This window comes from Fistularia commersonii, chromosome 5 (assembly GCF_037954325.1).
Source record: "Fistularia commersonii isolate RoL2024-O1a breed Wild chromosome 5, RoL_Fcom_v1.0, whole genome shotgun sequence".
Classification (NCBI taxonomy): Eukaryota; Metazoa; Chordata; class Actinopteri; order Syngnathiformes; family Fistulariidae; genus Fistularia; species Fistularia commersonii.
Window position 1 is genome coordinate 4,046,160 of NC_141288.1, and position 20,463 is coordinate 4,066,622.

Here is a 20,463-nt window from a genome sequence, read left to right on the forward strand (position 1 = left end):
TTAAGAATTGTATATTGGTTGGTGCAGGGGTCGGCAACCCGTAATACCCAAAGAGCCATTTGGACCCGGTTTCCTCGGAAAAGAAAACACCGGGAGCCGCAATTACTTTTTGGCGTCTAAAATAAAGGCACCGCTGTATAAATTGCTTTAGATTACCTTTACACTTTGTATAAACAAGTGTGTAGCTTCTGAAATTCACAAAGTATGACGGAGAAAATTAAATTTTATTCATGTAATGAACTCATTTTGAGCTTTGGGTTTTCAGAGCGTGTAGCGAAGCCTTGACCTGAATTTTAAAAATAAATCGGGAAAAAATCACTGTCAGTAAACAATGAAAAAAAAATATTTGCAAAATATCTTCATAAATATTTATTTTACCCAGTTTATGGGACTTTTGCTCCTGAACTTCTGCGCTCAGCATCTGCAAATCGGGACTTTACCGGCTGGCGGGTATACCGGCTTCCGCGAGTGTGACGTTATTTTGAGCGGCGAAAAATAATAAATATAATTTTATTTAATATTTCAAGATCACAATAATCTTCCAACTTAGAACTAAAAGTTAAAAAAGGAATTAACACCAATGAAATACACATCAATTAAATATTTATAATTTATTTTCCCAAGCCACTCGGAGCCGCAGTGTAAAGGTGAAAGAGCCGCGGGTTGCCGACCCCTGGGTTAGTGTATAATTAGAAAAATCTTTTTTTTTCTTTCTTTTTTTTTTTTATTGGAAATTCATGCTGTCTCTGAATTCAAACGCCTCTGGTGTCTGGACAGGACGATCCCTTCTCTGCCCTCGACATTCACCTCAGCGATCACCTGATGCAGGAGGGAATCCTCAAGTTCCTGCAGGACGACAAGCGCACCGTGGTGCTCGTCACCCATAAACTGCAGTACCTGACACACGCAGACTGGGTGAGAGGCGGGATCTGGTTGGGTGACCCACGATAATTACAAAACCAGTGAGATCACGCGCTCTCACTGAGCATTGTTTACGTTTTTACACATCCTGAGCGGATATTTAAAGGCCTGTGTTTCCTGTGTGTGGCGTCCAGATCATTGCTATGAAGGACGGCACCGTCCTCCGGGAGGGAACCCTGAAGGACATCCAGACCCACGACGTGGAGCTGTACGACCACTGGAAGACCCTGATGAATCGGCAGGACCACGAGCTGGAGAAGGTCGGGGGCTTGGACGTCGGACGAAGGGTCTTAGATGAGGCTTCAGTTGCAATGACTCAATAATTATCAGCTACTAAATTAGACCCGACATTCCTGAAGATGAGAAGGAGCGTTTATTTTTAATGTCCTTCAAAGAGGGGGCCTTCCCCCTTAGCGTTAGCACCTCTATTTTAAGGCGTCGGCCTGACAAAGACGCCTATTTGTGGTGAATTAAACTGCATGGCCCTCGACAGTGAACGTATGACATCTGTGAAGGTTCCTAGTGGTCCAGGAAGTTCTCACTGATGGAGCTCACTTCAGCCGTATCACCGGAAGTTAACAGTGATGCCAACTGACTGGATGTAATGTATTGCCTCGCTGTGCAGGACCCCCAGCAGGACAGTCAGACCACTCTGGAGAGGAAAACCCTGAGGAGGGCCTTCTACTCCAGAGAGGCCAAGAACCAGATAGACGACGAGGATGAAGGTACCCGTTCTGTTTTTGCAGAAAACCTTTTCATACCTTTAGTCACACGATCCTCAATCTTATTTTTCGTCCCTGCCAGAGGAAGAAGACGAGGAGGAAGAAGACGACGACATGTCCATGACCACCAACAGACGCTCCAAGATCCCGTGGAAGGTAAACCCCGCAGGGACAGTTTGGAAAACTCCGCGTGGATGTCGAAAACCCCCATGACGTGGACAAGCGTCAGGGAGTCACCTAGCCAGCCTGATGTTGAAAACATGGCCCAAAGTGACAAAGGTCTAATTCGGTCCAATTTGTTTTTTTTCCCGGTCAACCATCTTTACATTCAGATGTGTGGGCCTTGACAATTTTTCTCGCTGTATATCAGTTTTACCCCTGGATGGTGTCACGCGTCTGCATGTTAGCAGCACAGTTAGCCTCTGCACAGGAAAAAAAACAAAAACAAACGTAAATCAGCCCAGGAGGTAACACCAGAAACTATTTCACGGGGAGCAGCGACCTTTGCATCGGACATGAGACACACCGTACCGGTTTCTCCACACGGAGATGCTAATGACTGTCGAGGTTCTCCGCCGCCGCGATGTGCGACGTGGATCTGACGGCCTCGTGAGCGTGTCTTATTCGTTGTCTTAACTGCGCCGTCAGTCACCAGGTGGCGTCATCTATCTTCACCGTTAGTGCTAAATGGTGAATCTTGAATCGGGTCTTCATGGTCGCCTCAGGAGAAAAGACTCCTGGGACCAGTGGCGTGCAGAGGTGTGGTGAAGCCCTGGGGCAAATCTTGATAGCACGCCACAAACACTCAAGTACAAGGCGTCATGTGCTGAGAAATATTATATGAAATATCAAATAAATGCTTTATTGGCTTTTAGTATAAATCAATCCCATTTATTAAGTTATATTTCCCAATTGATGCCCTCTGTCACAAAACCTGAAATTCTTTTCCGATGCTTGTTAAAGACCAGGCTGGTCAGACGTGACATAGAAGACCTCAGATATGGTTTAAATTTATTTCGGTTCTGAAAATGTGATTGTAAGCAGTAACCTGGGCGAAACGCAGTGTCGGAAACATCCCGCGTAAATATTTTATCCATTCAGAAGGGTAAAACTAACCATTCTCATGACGGTCTAACACCGCTTGGTGAATTCTGCTTCACAATGATAAGAAGAGCCGACATCGAAGGATCAAAAAAAGCAACGTCGCTATGAACGCTTGGCCGCCACGAGCCAGTTATCACTGTGGTAATTAAAACCTAAAAAGTCAGAAGTTCATTTATAAAAACCTATGAAAAGCGTAGTTGCAAACATCGAGTTATGGGTAAAAGAGCGAATCTAACTAGCCGTGTGTCAGGAGATAAAGAGAAGTGCCATTTTCTCCAGACAGAAAGGGAACACCATGTTAAAGGAATAAGAGGCTAAGTGCTGTGAGCCTCCAAAAAAATATCCAAACTATCTAATTTCCTTCTCTGTAATGAATGAATGCCCCCCCATCCAATGGATTCCCAGGCAAAACGCCCCCCGGCCCACTCCGCACGCCATCCCTCAAGACACCAGCTGTCGGGTAGTTCATGTTTAGCATCTCTATCATTTCGTTAGCGATTTGGACTTTAAAAGTCTCTCAGAGCGATACATGCTGGGTTCTTCCGAGCCGCTGTCACTCCAGTGTTTTCTGTCTGGGTTGGCCTTGACGTTCGACTCCGCCGTCCACGGATCTGAGGGAACACGAGGGAGACGTGATTCGTCGGCGTTGACCCGCTTTTCCCGACCTTCCTCAGGTGTGCTGGTGCTACCTCTCCTCCGGAGGCTTCCTCATGGTCTTCCTCATGGTTTCGTTCAAGCTGCTCAAGCACTCCGTCATCGTTGCGGTCGACTACTGGCTGGCCACCTGGACCTCCATCACACCCGCAGAGCCGGCGTCCTACGAGACCAATCACATAAATGGCAGCGCGGGCAACGCCACCCTTCTCCCCGACATGAAGAACTCAGAGGTACTGCCTCACGCTCGGACAGGAAGTACATAGATTCAGATCACATGGAATGAAACGCGTCCAGTCATCCTAGCGGGAAATAGTGTGGTTGGGTATTCTTGTCTCGACCGGGAAAAGCTCCTGGAAACACTCAGAGAAGCACCGGCCTTATGAGGAGTTTTCAACAAGTGACCGCCTTCATTGTCGTATGCGGGGTTCAACAAAGATACCAGCTTCCCAGTAAACTGATATCCTTGCTCTCCATGCAGCTTCTAGGAAAACACCACTATACACGGGTATGAGAGAGAAACCCAGAATCCCCAGAAAATACACAAGAATATACAACAACATTAGAAAAAATAAAGTGGGAAAACAAACTGTGTATTTGTGAAAAATAGGAATAGTGTGTAAATCTCAGATCCCAGCATGCCCTTGTAAAAAATCTTGAAGTGGTTTCTGGTAGTGTGTGTGTGTGTGTGTGTCTGTGTGTTAGGCCTCCACTTTTATTTCAGCTCACAGTTTTCACATTCCTCATCGCCATTTTTAAATCAACCACCAGAAAATGGCAATGGATTTTCAGATAAGCTTTTAAATATTTTCCATGCTTACTCAAGATAAGATGGATTTTATTCGACTTTATCTCACGATGTGGAAATTCAGTTGTCTCAACAGGCTATAAAAATACGCTAATAGTGATAATCGAAGAACATGCAAATAAGGATCAATATAAACGAACAAAGACTATGTATACATTAGAATACAAAATAGAAGAAATGAAAGAAACGCCTCGTGCAGGGAATGCTTTTAGAATAGCAGGTGGACATGATGTGGGTGGTAAAAAAGAAATGAATAGTATGAATAGAAATGTAAATATTGTATAGATGTGATTGGTGATAGATGAGGCACTGCAAAAACGTATTTTTCATCAGACTTTATTGCCTTTGTGTGTGTGTGTGTGTGTGTGTGTGTGTGTGTGTGTGTGTGTGTGTGTGTGTGTGTGTGTGTGTGTGTGTGTGTGTGTGTGTGTGTGTGTGTGTGTCAGTATGTAACCTTTCCAACCGTCTTCGTCATCCTGTGCGCTGCCGGAATCACGCTGTGCCTCATCACGTCTCTCACGGTGGAGTTCTTGGGCCTCTCAGCTGCAACCAACCTTCATCACAACCTGCTGAACAAGATCATCCATGCACCCATAAGGTCCACACACACACACACACACACACACACACACACACACACACACAAGTTCCTTATTCACACCAGTTATAGCAGGAGTCGGCAACCCGCGGCTCTTTTTATCCCTCTGATACGACTCCCTGTGGCTTTTAAAAATACTTAAGTATTTAATTCAAATGTGTTTTATTTTAGTTAGTTCATTTTTAAAAATGTAATTGAGAATTTGAGGATTGTGGTGATCTTGTTACATCTAAATAAAACGTGTTAGAATATTTTTGTCGCTCTTAATAAGCGACCGCACACGCCAGTTGAAGGATGACAGCACACGGAAAGAGGACGGCGTTTTTAGTTTGCTACTGGTGGATAATTTTAAGTTTGGCTTTTTTTTTTTCATAAATACAAGGATTCAAAAAGATATCAAGTATTTTGCTTAAAAGTAACCTCAAACCCAACATCTTTTTTTCGGCGTTCAAGTACTGTGGGAAACGGGTCCAGATTGCCCTTTGATTGGTAAAGGTCGCTAACCCCTGAGATGCAACCACTTGTCATCAGTTGAGTTGTTTTTTTATTGAACAGTCATTATTCTCCTCAGATTCTTTGACATCACTCCCCTCGGACAGATCCTCAACAGGTTCTCCGCCGACACCAACATCATCGACCAGGTGGGCAGGCAGATATACCATTTTAATCTGTACACTGGATTGGCGGTTGTTTCAATTATTGTGCTTATTAGTTTGTAACGGGGCTCGTTTTTTAAATTCGCGTCAAACTGGGAAATCAGATGAAAACTCCTTTTGACTCCTCGTTCTCTCAAACTGAGCGTACATTGTCCCGCTCGTCCCTCCGTCAGCACATCCCGCCCACCCTGGAGTCCCTGACCAGGTCCACGCTGCTCTGCTTATCGGCCATTGGGGTCATTTCCTGCATCACTCCCTACTTCATCGGAGCGCTGGTTCCCCTGGCGGTCGCCTTCTACTTCATCCAGAAGTACTTCAGGGTCGCTTCCAAGTCAGTGGAAACCGCAGTTCTTTAACAGTGAATGCATTTCTAATTTTATTTTATTTTTTCAAGGGGTAAAGAAGAAACAGCCATTGAAAGATGAATTATCATATATATCTGTTTTCTTTTGTTGGGGTCCCTTTCTTACAATTAGTCCTTTCAAACAATTCATCATAATCAATAATGTTTAACATTTGATTCATAATTTCTTTTTTTCTGTTCATTTACTATCTTACTCATTTAGGGATTATTTCTCAGTGATTTTGTTTATTGGTTTTTGGTGATTTTCCTCTCACAGGTTAGAGTTTTTAATGCCTCCCTCAGCTCCAGGCTTGGAAAAAACCCAGCTGTATTTGAACGCATCACCCACATCCATGCGCCACTTGTAGGCAGAAACTGTTTTTTATGTGAATGTGATGTACTTGTCTTCAGCTAAATTTTTGCAGCTATTTTAATCCTCTCTGTAAAATACTTCTTTTCTCTCTCCTCCCTGCAGGGACCTCCAGGACCTCGATGACTCCACGCAGCTTCCTCTGCTCTGTCACTTCTCTGAGACGGCCGAGGGCCTCACCACCATCAGAGCCTTCAGGTCACTTATCGTCCACAATCAAATCATCCGACTAGTATATTTAAACTTTCTCGTCTGAATATATTTTTTAAAATCAAAAGATTTTTTTTTTTTTAATTAAATCAGAAAAACAAATACCGTAATTTCCGGACTATTAAGCGCACCTCAATATAAGCCGCACCGGCTAGCCGATCGCTATCTCGGGCTTCCTCCCGCGCACTAAAACCGTCAAAATCGTCATCTTCGGTGTCAGAGTTGAACAGACTCAGAATTTCCCGGTCATTTCATCGGTCCGATGTGACGAGGATAAATGTTTTAGCAGCGTGAAGCTCGTTAGCCCCCCACCCCCCAAAGTTCATATATTAGCTGCATTGTTGTGTATGTGAAAAAATGTCGCGGCTTATCGTACGGAAATTACGGTAGATATCGATTAACTGCTTTGACAGCCCGCCTTTTGATGGTAGTTTGCAGCCTCACAGATCACCGCAGTAATATCAATATTATTACTACTTGTTCCTCCGCCCAGTTGTTGTCGTAGTACTTGTTGTGACACTTGTACAATAGAAGCAGCCGTGTTTTCTTGTGCTTCTGCCTCCACCCTCGTTCCCATCCACGGTGTAATCCGACATTAAACAGCTCTCACGCTGCATTCTCCCGACTTCCCCGAGGACTTTCTCCAGTCGCACACAAATACTGGGGTTTGGTTTGGGAGGGTTGCGCTCACACACACACACACACACACACACACACACACACACACACACACACGCACGCACACAGATAAAAAGTGAATCACGTGTAAAGACAGATTCCTGGCAATCAGGGTTCTGTTCCCATCCTCATCATGCATCGGTCGCCATGGATTCGCCGCCGGGCTTTGGCCGTGACGAAAATGTAGGACCTACAACCTCGTTGTGCGTTATTGTGCCCTGCAGATCTATTTTGAAACCACTTTCTAACAACAATATTAAGCTTTAAAAACAAAAGTCGCAAAGGAATTTTCGTTAGGCCTTATTCCCTCATATCTTGTTAGAAATGTCTTTTAAATTCCATCAATCTTCCTCGCCCTTATCATAGTTGACGCCAGCGTTTTTCTCTTCAAATTTGCAGATTTTTAATTTTATTCATCCATGTTCCGACTATTTGACATTTTAGTCACATGGGAGGAGGTGATATTATACACGAGGGAGACAATGATGGCAGGGACGGGGGAACGTCATCCGATGTTAGGTTTGGATGTTTGGTCTGTTTCAGACACGAGGCCCGATTTAAGCAGCGCATGCTGGAGCTGACCGACACCAACAACACCGCCTACCTGTTCCTCTCTGCTGCCAACCGCTGGCTGGAGGTCCGAACGGTGAGCAGCTGTCACAGAGCACTCCGCTGCGGCGGTACAGGAAATGCCGCCACCTTGAGGAAGCTGAACTTTTACTGTAGGGGGGCATTTTGATGATTCTGTTATAATCAGGGGAAAAGTCATTTCTTTAGCACTTCACGTTTTAGTGAAGTCACTGTTCCTCTCAGCTGAGGCCAACGGAGTCTCCGGGAATACCTAAGACATGTAGGCTTTTCTGACCCATTGCAAAATTTAGCTGATTTTACCTGTTTTTCCATAATACATGGGGACACCAGGGCACGCCGCTAACAGGAGCTCCAGAGCTCCACTTCTCTGGGGAGGATTCCCCACAGACCAAACTCTGCGAGCTGGGACACGGAAACTCTGACATCAAATCCTCCCGATAGCAGGTGTTGGGGTGGGGTCGAGGTCAGAGGTCAGGTTTGAATGAATGCTTTGTACCAAGCTGGGGGAAAAAAGTCAGCACACAGACCCTCTGGGGAGGTGGTACTTCTGTACATGTAGTTTGCAGCTGTGGAAACACTCAAATCAAGTCCCGTCTGCGCAGGACTACCTGGGAGCGGTGATCGTGCTGATGGCGGCGGGCGCCTCCATCTGGAATAAACCTGAAGACCTACCTGATGAAGGCATGGTGGGCCTGGCACTCACCTACGCCCTCACCGTGAGTTCTCCACAGTTCCCGTCCACCCGGGCAGCCAGAACCTGCTCACTGCAAATTCTTAATTTTGCTCTTTTTGCACAAAAATAACCCAAAATCTGCAACATATAAACTAAGCAGGATTGATAATTGAGTGAGAGATGATTCATTTGTGTGTTTCTGCGAGTCACATGACAGAAAAAGCAGAAAATCATGCAGTTTATTATTTTCCTCTTGATTTACACTTGAGTATCACAGGATCCTTTTGTTGTGAGAAGGTGTTTGGCCAAAGGTATCTTTCCTCACGTCCTGAAGGTCACCAACTACCTGAACTGGGTTGTGAGGAACTTGGCAGACCTGGAGGTTCAGATGGCGGCGGTGAAGAAGGTCAACAGCTTCCTGAGCACGGAATCTGAGAACTACGAGGGATCTATGGGTAACAAATGCACCTTTGCCTTTTTAATCTCTATTCAACTACCAGACAGCTGAAAAATATCCAACTTGGCACTCAGGAAAATTAATGTTATCATGTTATATTTATATTTTAATACAGAACTCTGACTGAGTGGAGACTCAGCACTCTTGGTTCTTTGAAAAAAGCTTTCAGGTTCTAGTCCTATGGCTTGACTGGGTTTTCCCCTTGTGGAGTCTCCTTGTTCTCCATCTTCTGCCTTTGGAGTTTCGCTGGCATTTCCCAAGCGGAATAACAGATCAAATTGTAAAAAAAAAAAAAAAAAAATCATCCCGGCGTGCCAAGTGACAGAAAACAGACAGCGTTGAGGTTTACTCCGAAGTTTAGAGACGGGTAGTGAATGCGGCAAGCAGTCTTTCCCCCCTGCTTGACATTCATAGGTTTGCTGCCTCATAAGTAAACAGGATTAGATAAATGAGTGGAGCGGTAACATTTCCTTATAGTACCGCTGGAAGTCCGGTCTAATCAGACCCAACAGGTCACATCGTCTGGATGTCTTAGACCTGAAGTTCAAGTCTGACATGACGGGAATAAAAAAAATAAATAAATCAGTATAGATTTTATGGAGTCACTTCATCCAGAATTAGATAAAGATCCATCAGAGGATTTGGAGAAATATGATAAACTCAGTACCCTGTGCTTTCTGAGAGTGTATTCGACTCTGTCTCTTTTCAATCTGTGTATGTGAGAATAAAATTCAAGTTTCACATCTTAGTGTGATGAAGTCCTGTCTACCAAAGTCTTTTAAATAAATTAAAAGTTGACGACGCAGGACTGCTTGCTTTCAAACAACGGCTGGGACTTTAATGCATTCATTTCCTATTAATTATTAATTACTAACCCTGACCGCCGCGGAAGATAACAGCATTGCTAATAAGAGCAGGCAGTTTGTCCACACTCAACCACGTCATGGTTCAAATCCAAAATTTCCAAGTCCACGTCGGATTAAGGGAGCGATGCTACGGCGAGATGTATCGCGACGAACTGTAGAACACTCTTTTCTCCTTGGTAGAAGATCGGGGCTGACGGGAGCAGAAGGACGATGTCTAATGCAGTTCAAATAGATTAATAACATAAAAATTCTTCAAATTAATTTGAATTATTTTAATCACACTGCATTATTCCGTTTGACCAATCAGAAGCAGGTTTATACCTCTGTGTGACTTCAGGGTGCAAACATGGCAGGTTACCGGTTACCATAAACTGCATTTCATTACATTTTATTCCAAACACGGCATCCTTGTTTTGTGTTTTTCTCTCCCTTACGTCTCACACTGAGTATCTCCTGTTACGTTATGTTCTGATCTCCACTCCCCACCCCCAGATGCCTCTCAGGTACCTGAGAACTGGCCCCAGGACGGCGAGATCAAGATCCAAGACCTGTGTGTGCGCTACGACCCCAGCCTCAAACCCGTGCTCAAACACGTCAACGCCTTCGTCACGCCGGGCCAGAAGGTAATAAACGCGGCGCTGTGAGGTGTGTGTGTGTGTGTGTGTGTGTGTGTGTGTCAGGAGGCTGATATTAATACATTTTTCGGTCCGTATCGACAGCGCGCCTTTCACACTGTGTGAAACGTTAAAAGTTTGTTCACAAAAAGCAGTTCAGTTTTGCGAATATCGGGTTTATTTCATATCCAGGTTTTGCTCGTGACTTCAAACAAATTGATTGATTTGAACGATAACCTGTCAAATACACCGTCAAATTTCTCGCCAATATTTAACCCTCTTATTATGTTAAGGGTCAATTTGACCCATTTCACCCATTGACCCAATGGGTCAAATTGACCCTTAACATAATAAGAGGGTTAAAACTTTACATCTGCCATGGAGACGTAATCAAAGGAGAGAAAAAGGGAAGCTACCGCTCTCGAGTTCCTTCGGAGACTTTAATTGTAACACGTCGGGACCGGAATGTGAGAGACGATTGTGACTTTCCTGCAAATAACGGTGGTGGAGCCGCCGAGGTCGCAGCTATGTGCCTTTTCCAGAGTGAACTGACACCTAGCGGACAAAGTCAGGCAACTCGCACGCCCTGCGTCCCTGCCGCCGTTATCGTCTTATCGGCCGATGTCTCATGACAGTGCGACCGTTTCTCCCCCGGCAGGTGGGGATCTGTGGTCGCACCGGCAGCGGGAAGTCCTCTTTATCCCTGGCCTTTTTCAACATGGTGGACATTTTCGAAGGTGGGTCGGAGCGCCAACGCGTTCTCCGTGCGTTTCGGGAATACGTCGCCATCTCCCATGAATTATTTGATAAATGCATCAATTCTTTGTTTACATTTGCGGAGTGTACACCATATTGGATTGTGCTACATTTGTTTTTTTTGGAAAGTTTTTGCCCATATGTGAGTTTGGGTTATGTATGGGATTATATATTTGACGGTTTCGTGATCGCTCCCAGGTGGTTGGGGTGATAATGAGTAGTAGTATAGAAGTTATTGTCAGTTGTCAGTTTTAGGCTCCATCCTCTATTCTTGTTTTACAAAAATTGATATTTTTGGCATTTCGTTGTGCATCCTGAACTAAGTACGAAGACACTGTGTGCTTTAGCGGTGCAGATGTCACCCTGAACCACAAGCACTCCCACGCTTCCTGTCAAAAAAGGTTAAAACTTTAAAACCCGGTTGTCATGATGGACAGAAAATGTATATATATATATATACATATATATATCAGATCGGAGAATGCTAGCAGGATTACAGAATTATTGATAGCAGTTACACTTCTATAACATGTCAGGTTGTCTAATGCTGGTGTTGTTTATTCCATTTTTATGGGACCCTTTTAACTCCCAGCTTTATTATGCTTTTAGTTTACGGTCCTTTCTGAAGTCTGAAGCTGGAATCATAAACTCTTCTGGCCTGGCAGAATGTTGTTATTTCAGTTGTTGGCGCCATGACATGTTTAGTTTCTCACCTGGAGATGAAGAACCATCGGGCTGAAGTGTTTATTCTCCCGTTGTTTGACTTTCTCTGAATTATTGTGAAATGGAGCCATTAGCAGCTGCATCTCGTATATGTATAAGGAAGAATCCTGAGATTTTAGCCAGACGGTGCCAAAGTTCATCGCAGTAAAAACCGACACGGTCCAAAAGCTAGACTTTTGCTCGACCTTGGCAATATGTCGGTGAAATAAGAGCAGGCGCGGTTAGAAGGATGCTTGTGATAGATTTTTAAAGATCATCAGTTACCCTTTTCCCCACGTCCTTATTAAATCCAAAATAAGGATCTCACTCAAGAGAAGCAGCCGGACCACCGACCCCGGCTCAATGAGCCCTCGATTCCGCGCAAACACTTCGCCGCACAGCCTGTAAATCGATTCTGGACAAACCGGCTGGCGGTGTGAGACGAACCCCCTCCCTGATAGTAATTGGTCAAGAGGAATTAGTCAAAATAAATCATCCCGTTGCCCTTAAAAGGCTCTGGAGCGGTGTATTTAGGTTGAAGGAACAACGTTTATTTTACCATCCCTGCTTGAATCTCCAATCCAAACACCGGTGCTTCAGCGGGAGTCCCAGAGGACTTCACCTGCTGCTCCGGACAGCCTTGGTGTGAACTCCTCTGTCCGGTCTTTAGAATAAGGACCCGGCAAAATATGTAGTAACATCGCTCTGAGTCTTTTATTTCCACGGGTCCAAAGTTGAAGATGCTACTCAGACTCCTAAAAATGCCTTTTTCTAAATGTATTTATTGGACTTCTCAAGCCCGTCGTAATCCAAGTTCTGTTTGTCCTCACAGCGATGAATCCAAAGAGGTTATTTGGGCAAAAACGAGATTACACAATGACTCTTTCCCGCACACACACACACACACACGCACACACACACACACACACACACACACACACACACACACACACACACACACACAGCTGGTCAGACATTTTATTAACAGTAAATTAAGACATTAGTGTCAGCAGCATTTCCTTATAAAGCAGTAAAACGGTGCCGGAGCCGCTCTGCTCTTTGGTCGGCAGAACATTCTTGATTTGAGTACAAAATATTACAGCATTTTAAAAATTATTAGCAGAGACGGTGTTTAAATCAAATAGTATTAATAATAATAATAATAAAAATAGTATTAAGAACTTTTTTAGACAGCTGTTATGGATGCAGGGTTTTTTTTCTTTGTCTTTTTTTTTTTACAGTTATATTTCAACATGAGCCAGCAGGACCTCAGCTTCAGCTTCAGGAACTGGTGTTCTAGAACTCTGGGCGTTTCTTCTGATAATGATGCATTTCCAGAACCTGTTGTTTTTTTTAAGGAACAGAACCAACAACTACAAAACACATTTAAATCTTAAAAAGAAAATTCCTGAATTGTGGCTCAAGAACTGTGGTCCTAAAACAGTGCCTGCATCTGCAGCAACCTGCTTACTTAGGGGAAATCTTGTTCAAACTCCAATTTTCGCCTTCAACCATTAGCCATCCAGTGTATTTTACCCAAACCCCTGTTAAAGGTGCAAACGTTTAGCGACATTAATCAGGGATTTACTTTTAGATCCTTCTCTCGCTGACGATTTCCCGCACTCTCCCAAGAGTTGAAAGTTGAGACGAACGGACAAACTGCACGAACCGCGCTTTGTAATTCCCTTCCCCTGAAACCGCTGACGTCTCAAATGTTTTCGCCGCCGGTTCTACGCAGGGAAGATCATCATCGACGGCATCGACATCTGCAAGCTCCCCCTGCAGACGCTCCGGTCTCGGCTGTCCATCATCCTCCAGGACCCGGTGTTGTTCAGCGGATCGATAAGGTGCGTGGACACGCGTTCGCACCGAGCCGCGTTTTTTTTCTTTGTTATCGTATTTATATTTGAGTCAAATCCTCAAAGGTTGGCCCCGGGTCGACTCCGGAGAACCTCAGAGGAAGCGGGAGTCAAACGCCGACCTGGCTGTTTGTTTTGGAACGAGCGGAGAAAAACGAGCCGGCGTGTTTCGGTTGGATTTCTGCCTCCTCTGCTTTTAGTTTTGAAATTTGACAGATGGCCAGAAACGCACGGCTACTTGAAAGAAAAAAAGTCTTCGTGTAATCAACTAGAAAAAAAAAAAAAAATATGGAGAAAATCAGATGATCCCAAACTGAATATTATGTCCTTAAATAGACTTGGATTATCAGCCATGTTTGGCTTCATGTTCCACTGCTGGGAAAAAGAACAAGCGTGCGATGATTTTCTCTGTATGTTCTATGATTTGGGGGATTCGAAGCGCTCCCTCTGACAATGAACAGCTGTGATTAGGTTGGGGACGACGCACAAATGTGTGTTTTCAGGATTCCTGAACTCGAGCGTCAACACAACGCTTTCAGATGTTGATGGTCGTCCTTGGGTCTGTTCGTCATAGGATCTAAAACGTCCGTGAATGATCTCCAGTGCACACAGGGAACTTTGCCCAACAGGACCCACCGGCCAATGTTTATTTCATCTCCTAGTTGTGTAGTTTCGGAGAAAAGTGCTTGTAGTGCCTCTCCTTATGCTACGAGTGGCTATGCCATTCGTAGATCTGCGCCACTTCCTGTCGGTGAGGATGTAGAAATGGACTGATGGAACCTACAGTGAGGTGCTGCTGCTGCTGCTGAGAGGAGAATGATAAGCTTATATTGGCGTCTGTAGGAACATTAGTGGAAGTGAACAAACACAACACTGCCCGATCAGTGAGCGGTGCGTTCAGGAGCGTCCGTCCCTGGGAGCCTCTGCTGCCGCGACAACTCCCGAGCCCCAGCTGTGGGAGGAGTGGTCGGAGCTCAGTGGGAACTCGGCCGGGACCTAATCTGAACAAAGTCACAGACGTCACGGACTGAAGGGGGTCACTGGAGGGATGAAGGACCCTTTGTGTCACACACACACATGCAGACACACGCACGACCCCTGTGTGTTTGTGTTACATGCAAATACAGCAAACAAGATCATGTGCTATTAATCCGGACTCATGGCACTCAGATAAATGTGTGTGTTTATAGCTCTTGTTTACATGAAATAAGCCTAGGGTGGCTGGGTGACAGCATCTGTTTCACACTGTTGTTTGGGATGTAACATTCAGACACCAGACCGTGACATGTGCACACACACACACACACACACACACACAGTGATTTTTTTTTAACACTGCCTGCAGGTTTAACTTGGATCCGGAGCGCACCTGTAACGACGACCGCCTGTGGGAGGCGCTGGAGATCGCCCAGCTGAAGAACATGGTGAAGGCTCTGCCCGGAGGCCTAGGTAATCCCAACGCGGGATTATTTTCCACGTTGCGTTCCCCGTCCTGTGCCTGACGCCGTGTGTTCTCAGATGCCGTCGTGACGGAGGGCGGGGAGAACTTCAGCGTGGGCCAGCGGCAGCTCTTCTGCCTGGCCCGGGCTTTCGTCCGAAACAGCAGCATCCTCATCATGGACGAGGCCACGGCGTCCATCGATATGGCGACGGTGCGTTTTTTTTTCCCTCCCGGACCAGGGAGAGCCGGTGCGCTGGTGCGTTCTCTGACACGGCTGTTCTCTGTCCGTCCGCAGGAGAACATCCTGCAAAAAGTCGTGATGACGGCATTTTCCGACAGGACGGTTGTCACAATCGCGGTAAGTCCGAAGGCGCCGTGTGTTTTAGCGGTGCCGACGTCGGGCCGCTCGGGCTCAGGTGGAACCGGAGGCTCCGGTTGCTCAGTTCCCTCTTCAAACTAACACTTCCCACTGTTTTCTAACATCCTAGCCTCCATCTTCTGCCTTCCTCCCTTCTCTTCATCTCTTCTCAACCCTTGCTTTCTTTCCTTGTTTCTATCCCTTTATTTTCCTCCATCTGGATCTGAACTTTGGAATAATTTTCCTTTTCCTTCCCCTCTCCCTCCTCACCTCACTCCTCCCTTCCTATGTGTTGACTTTCTTCCCACCTCTATTTCCTTCCTATCCTTCCCTCGTATCCTCCCTCCTTCCCTAAACGTTGTCCTCGTCTCCTCCCCGCCCTTTCTTCCTGCTTCCGTGTCTTCCTTTCCCTCCCGTCCGTCCCTCCACCAGCACCGTGTGTCCTCCATCCTGGACGCCGAGCAGGTGTTGGTCTTCTCCTCCGGGATCCTGGTGGAAAGTGACTCGGGGCCCAGGCTGCTCGAGCAGGAGGACAGCCTGTTCGGCGTGCTAGTGAGGACGCACAAGTAGACCCGGATCAGAACCAGTCCACTTCGGCTCGGCCCTTCTCTCTCTCTCTCTCTTTTTTTCACGTCCTTCCATTTTCCCCCCTCACCTGTTCATTCATTACCTCCTGGCCGAGTCGGAGCCGGATGTGGGTCTGCAGAAGTCTTACCGCCGCCGCCCCGCCCGGTTGGTACCAGCAGAGCTGCATGCTCCCCGCCAGATGTTCCTCCTCGCCCGCCGGCCGATAGGTTTATTTATATTCGGCCGACGGAGCGTGTGAAAATGTCCTTTCATCCATCACTGCTCTATCACCCCACCAGCAAAGCACCCCTCCACGTTCCCTCCGGTGACATTTCAAAAAACCCATCCCGAGTGGTTTGGGCCTGGTATTTGACCCCGCCGCGACCCCCGATGTTGCGTCGGTGAGCCGCCTCGAACCCCCTTCCCCCCTCCGATCGGGACGTATTAGAGTCACAGATCCTTGCTGAGAGACTCAACTCTCCGTGACCCACTTTTATTCCCAAAGTGCCATCTGTTGCAGGAAAAAGGGGAAATTACTCACTGCTGATTTCATATTTTACTATTTGACTTTATTGTAGAACTGGGAAACGTTCTTATTAGTGTATCAGCCCCCGAGCTGGCAGGAAAATGAACTCAAAACAGGTAGAATTCACATAAAAATGACATTAAATATTCCAGGAAATACCTTAGCAACATGCTACGTTAGCACTACACTAATGACTTGTGAAATAAAGTTAATCTCAAACTCTGCAAGGAAATATATTTAAATATAAAAGTGAGTACCTGAATGAGTGCGACGTTATTTGGGATGTTCCACTTTGACAGACCACGGGGGGGGGGGCAGGACGTAAAAGTTCTGCTTTTTTGGAAGGTGAATTCACAAAACGGATAGAAAGGGGTTTCAACTCCGGACTTAATTTCATGATATCGCTTCCCGCCTCCCGCAGCACCGCGTCCACACCATCCTCACCGCCGACCTCGTCATCGTGATGAAGCGTGGGAACATCCTGGAATACGACAAACCCGAGACTCTGCTGGAGCAGGAGGACGGGATGTTCGCCTCCTTCGTAAAGGCCGACATGTAGACGCGCCGACCGCGTCGCCGGGATCCGCGTGGACGACAGGCCACCTCAGGCGGACGCTGCTCGGAACCCGAATCCTCAGTATTTCAGGAAGCCGTCCACGTGATCGTCAAGATGATCCCTCAGTCCCGGATTCGCATTTCCGCTCTGACCCCCCCCCCCCCCACCCTCCGCTTCATATCATTTTGAAAGTCCCGACATTTTCGTGACAAAAAGTCCGAACCCTCTGAATTTTTCTCGCCTCGGAAGCTCAGTGACTCGGCAGGAGATCTTTTTAAGATCATTGTTTTTGTTGTCTTTTTTTTTTTTTTCCTACAAGATCTACAAGGATTAACAGTCGTTCGCTAATACGAGCAAACCTGCCATAGGGGAACCTTCACCTCTGAACTATTTTTAAAAGATTTTAAAAGGATTCAAATAAGATGAAAATCTGATCAAAAATGTGCAAATATGACCAAATTACATGGAAATGAGTTAAATCGTTATTTTAGAAGTGAATAATCAGAGGTTGCCGCCGCCCGTCCTCTTTCCGTCCTCTCGGCTCCACCTTGCAGCCATTTCAGTCCCTTCCTAGAATGATGGTCGCCATGGTGATGAGAACGTTCTGGTGCAATCGCCATGCTTTTTTTTTTTTTTTCCTCTTTTAACCCTTTCCCAGAGGCTCTCCAAGGCCCGCAACCCCTAAGACTTCCTGTTTAGTTCAGCTGAAAGGACGCGCTCTGACTTTTTGACTTTTCGCTCTGCGCGCAGTCCGAGGCGCTGTCGGGCTGCAGGATCCGCCGGGGATTTCATCCCAATAATCGATTATTGATTGTTGCATTCTGGTATTTGGACGAGACTTCTGGCTGAGGAATCTGGTTACTATTCAGCCCAGAAGCAATAGATCGCCTGATATTTTGCGGAAAAAAAAAAAAATCCCTTAAATTATCGAGAAATGAAGAAATACATGATTTAAATAAGGTATCAAAATGTTGGTGTGAAATTTTTTTTAAAAAATATTTTAAAATTTGTGAGGACGTTCGAAGGGTCAAAGGATCGTCCCTGATGAATCACGTTTCTTTCTCCACATGTCTTGAACCATCCAACCCAAGCCATCTTCTACCAGCTAAATGTGCCACCGTGTGTGTGTGTGTGTGTGTGTGTGTGTGTGTGCGTGCCTGCCTGTAGAATGCCTCCATATTGGTGGAAGATTTATTTTTGTTGAAACCGTTTTTCAATATCTTCACTTGAAATTGTACGTCCTCCATCTGTCTCCATGCCGACCCTCCCAGTACAAACACTGTAGGGAGCTGCCGCTCGGACGCCGGCGCCCCCCGCTGTCTGTCTGCCGTCATGCTTTGCTGAAACTCATGACCTGCTGGGACGACGGACCCGTCCGTCCCCCCAAAGAGATGGTCCTGGGATGGGGCCCAGAGGGACCCCAACCCCACAACACTTTTAAGTCTGAGAGAAGAAAAAAAAGCTGCATAAAATGAATTGGTGTATCTTAAAAAAAGATAACTGAAAGAGTCAAGACTAAAATATATTGGAAAAAGTAATTCTTCGTTTGAACTTCGTTTCAAGTAGAAGAAAACAGCATTTTGGGTTCAAATTTGCTGCCGATCTAGTGTTTCCAACTGAGATTGGCGGGAAAAATACCTCAAATAGGGGCGAAGGAATCCAAAGTTCTGAGAAGGACTTGGTTAAAAGTTATTGGAAACATTTTTTTTTTTTTCCATTTAAGCCGAAAAGACAATATTTGTTTTGATTTCGGGGGCCCTGCCTGAACCCCGTCATGAACTTGAGATTTCCGGGTCCTTTTTCCCGCCCGGACGGTGCGTCTCCTCGGGGGGGACGCAGTCTCGTTTTGTCTCGTCTCTGAAACTGAACTCTGCTTTCAGTCGACTTCCTGCTTTTCTCTAAAAGAAATAATACGGATATAATACGAATAATACGGAGTCTGTGCTTCCTGTCACCTGACACCTGGATTTTAGTCCGACTTTTGAGAAAATGCAATTTCTTAACACTTTTTTCTGTTATTACTTCCTTGTTAAAAACGTTAGAAAATATTACCTTTTCAGAATTTAGACTTTGCAATACACACTATGTACAGTATATATATTTAAACTGGCCATAATTCTCCTCCTTACATCACCTGTTTAACGTCACTAATAATTTTCACGCCGACGATGAAGAGTTGGATCCTCTTCGGTCGTCATCCTGCTGCTGCCTCCTCTACTTGGCCATGACATTGTCATGCATAGACTGTTTAACTCTGTGTATGTTTGTTTGTGTGTGCGTGTGTGTGTGTGGGCTCACATCTCTCCGACACCCCTATTTTGGAGGTTTAACATTTACAATTTTTTATGTCCCATTTATTGTCCAGTCCCCCCATCCCCCCCCCCCCCCCCCCAAAAAAAAAAAAAAAAACACAGAAAATACTAAAACTTTTTAATTAAAGCTTGAGAAAACTTTATATCCAAAATGTTGGGATGCATTTCATAATATTTCCTTAAAAGAAAACCTCTTTGCTGTCCCTGCCTTTTATAAACATCCGTCTGTAAATGAAAATGAATGACCTGCTGTTATTTTGTCTTCTTCGGTCTGACTGCGTTTTACATGTTGTTTTCCCAGAAGACTTTTTAAAACACAAGGTTTCACTGTTTGCCTTCTTTTTTTCTACAAACTACAATAAACAAAGAAATTAAAAAGAAACTTTAAAAAAAAAACAACGTCTTTTTTATTTACTTGCCGCTGGTCAAAAAAAATTCAGGATGCGCTGCTAAATGGCGCCACTTGCTGGAAAATACTAGAACACACCGAAGAAAAGATCGATCTCAGGAATATCGGGAATCGATTTGGAAAAATGTTGATTAAAAGCATACTTTGAATCGGTAAAATTGAAAAAGAAAAATGCATGAAGGAATCATTTACTACGCAAATACAATGAAAAAATGAATAATCGATGTGAAAAAAGTTGATTATATGCACACTTTGAATCTTGAGTGAGAAAAAAGATGATTTTAAAGTTAAAAAAATGAAATCATTTACTACGTAAATACAATGTGAAATGAAATAATTTGGAAAAAGTTGATTAAAAGCATATTTTGAATCAATAACATAAGAAAATAGATCATTTTTAAAGTAACAAAGGAAATGATTTACTATGCAGAAAATGAAATAATCCATTGGGGAAAATATGTTGAGAGAACACAGGGAAATAAGATAAAACTTTATTGATGTCCATAGGGGAAATTCTTTTGTCTCAACAGCACAACAATATCATTAAATATAAATAAGAGACAATTAAACAATAGCAACAGACATCTACAGAAAAAAAATAGACCGAGGGAGTAAAATGGACAACAGAATGAAAAAAAAACAGCAAGGGTGAGAATAGACGGACGAAACTAAACAAGGATAAACAGAATGAAAAAAATAAAATAAAAATGTT

The 20,463-nt window shown here is 44.8% G+C and overlaps 1 protein-coding gene across 6 annotated transcripts in view; it reads left to right on the forward strand.

Annotated features, from left to right (window-relative positions):
* abcc9 (ATP-binding cassette, sub-family C (CFTR/MRP), member 9) overlaps positions 1–18,118 on the forward strand; it is a 45,931-nt gene extending 27,813 nt beyond the window's left edge. For 4 of the 6 annotated variants that reach the window (XM_086146537.1, XM_086146536.1, XM_086146538.1 and 1 more), the window contains 19 exons: positions 778–915; positions 1,056–1,181; positions 1,547–1,646; positions 1,726–1,799; positions 3,422–3,634; positions 4,656–4,807; positions 5,379–5,448; positions 5,637–5,794; positions 6,282–6,374; positions 7,608–7,710; positions 8,258–8,371; positions 8,663–8,783; positions 10,144–10,274; positions 10,924–11,002; positions 13,462–13,570; positions 14,928–15,031; positions 15,101–15,234; positions 15,319–15,381; positions 16,896–17,156. In XM_086146537.1, the coding sequence (XP_086002663.1) occupies positions 778–915; positions 1,056–1,181; positions 1,547–1,646; positions 1,726–1,799; positions 3,422–3,634; positions 4,656–4,807; positions 5,379–5,448; positions 5,637–5,794; positions 6,282–6,374; positions 7,608–7,710; positions 8,258–8,371; positions 8,663–8,783; positions 10,144–10,274; positions 10,924–11,002; positions 13,462–13,570; positions 14,928–15,031; positions 15,101–15,234; positions 15,319–15,381; positions 16,896–17,033 (2,220 nt within the window). In that variant the 3' untranslated portion in view covers positions 17,034–17,156. Of the gene's footprint in view, positions 1–777; positions 916–1,055; positions 1,182–1,546; positions 1,647–1,725; positions 1,800–3,421; positions 3,635–4,655; positions 4,808–5,378; positions 5,449–5,636; positions 5,795–6,281; positions 6,375–7,607; positions 7,711–8,257; positions 8,372–8,662; positions 8,784–10,143; positions 10,275–10,923; positions 11,003–13,461; positions 13,571–14,927; positions 15,032–15,100; positions 15,235–15,318; positions 15,382–15,813; positions 16,114–16,895 lie in introns of all 6 variants that reach the window. The other 2 variants (XR_015106140.1, XR_015106141.1) reach the window with 1 other exon arrangement.
* The last annotated feature ends 2,345 nt before the right edge of the window (positions 18,119–20,463 follow it).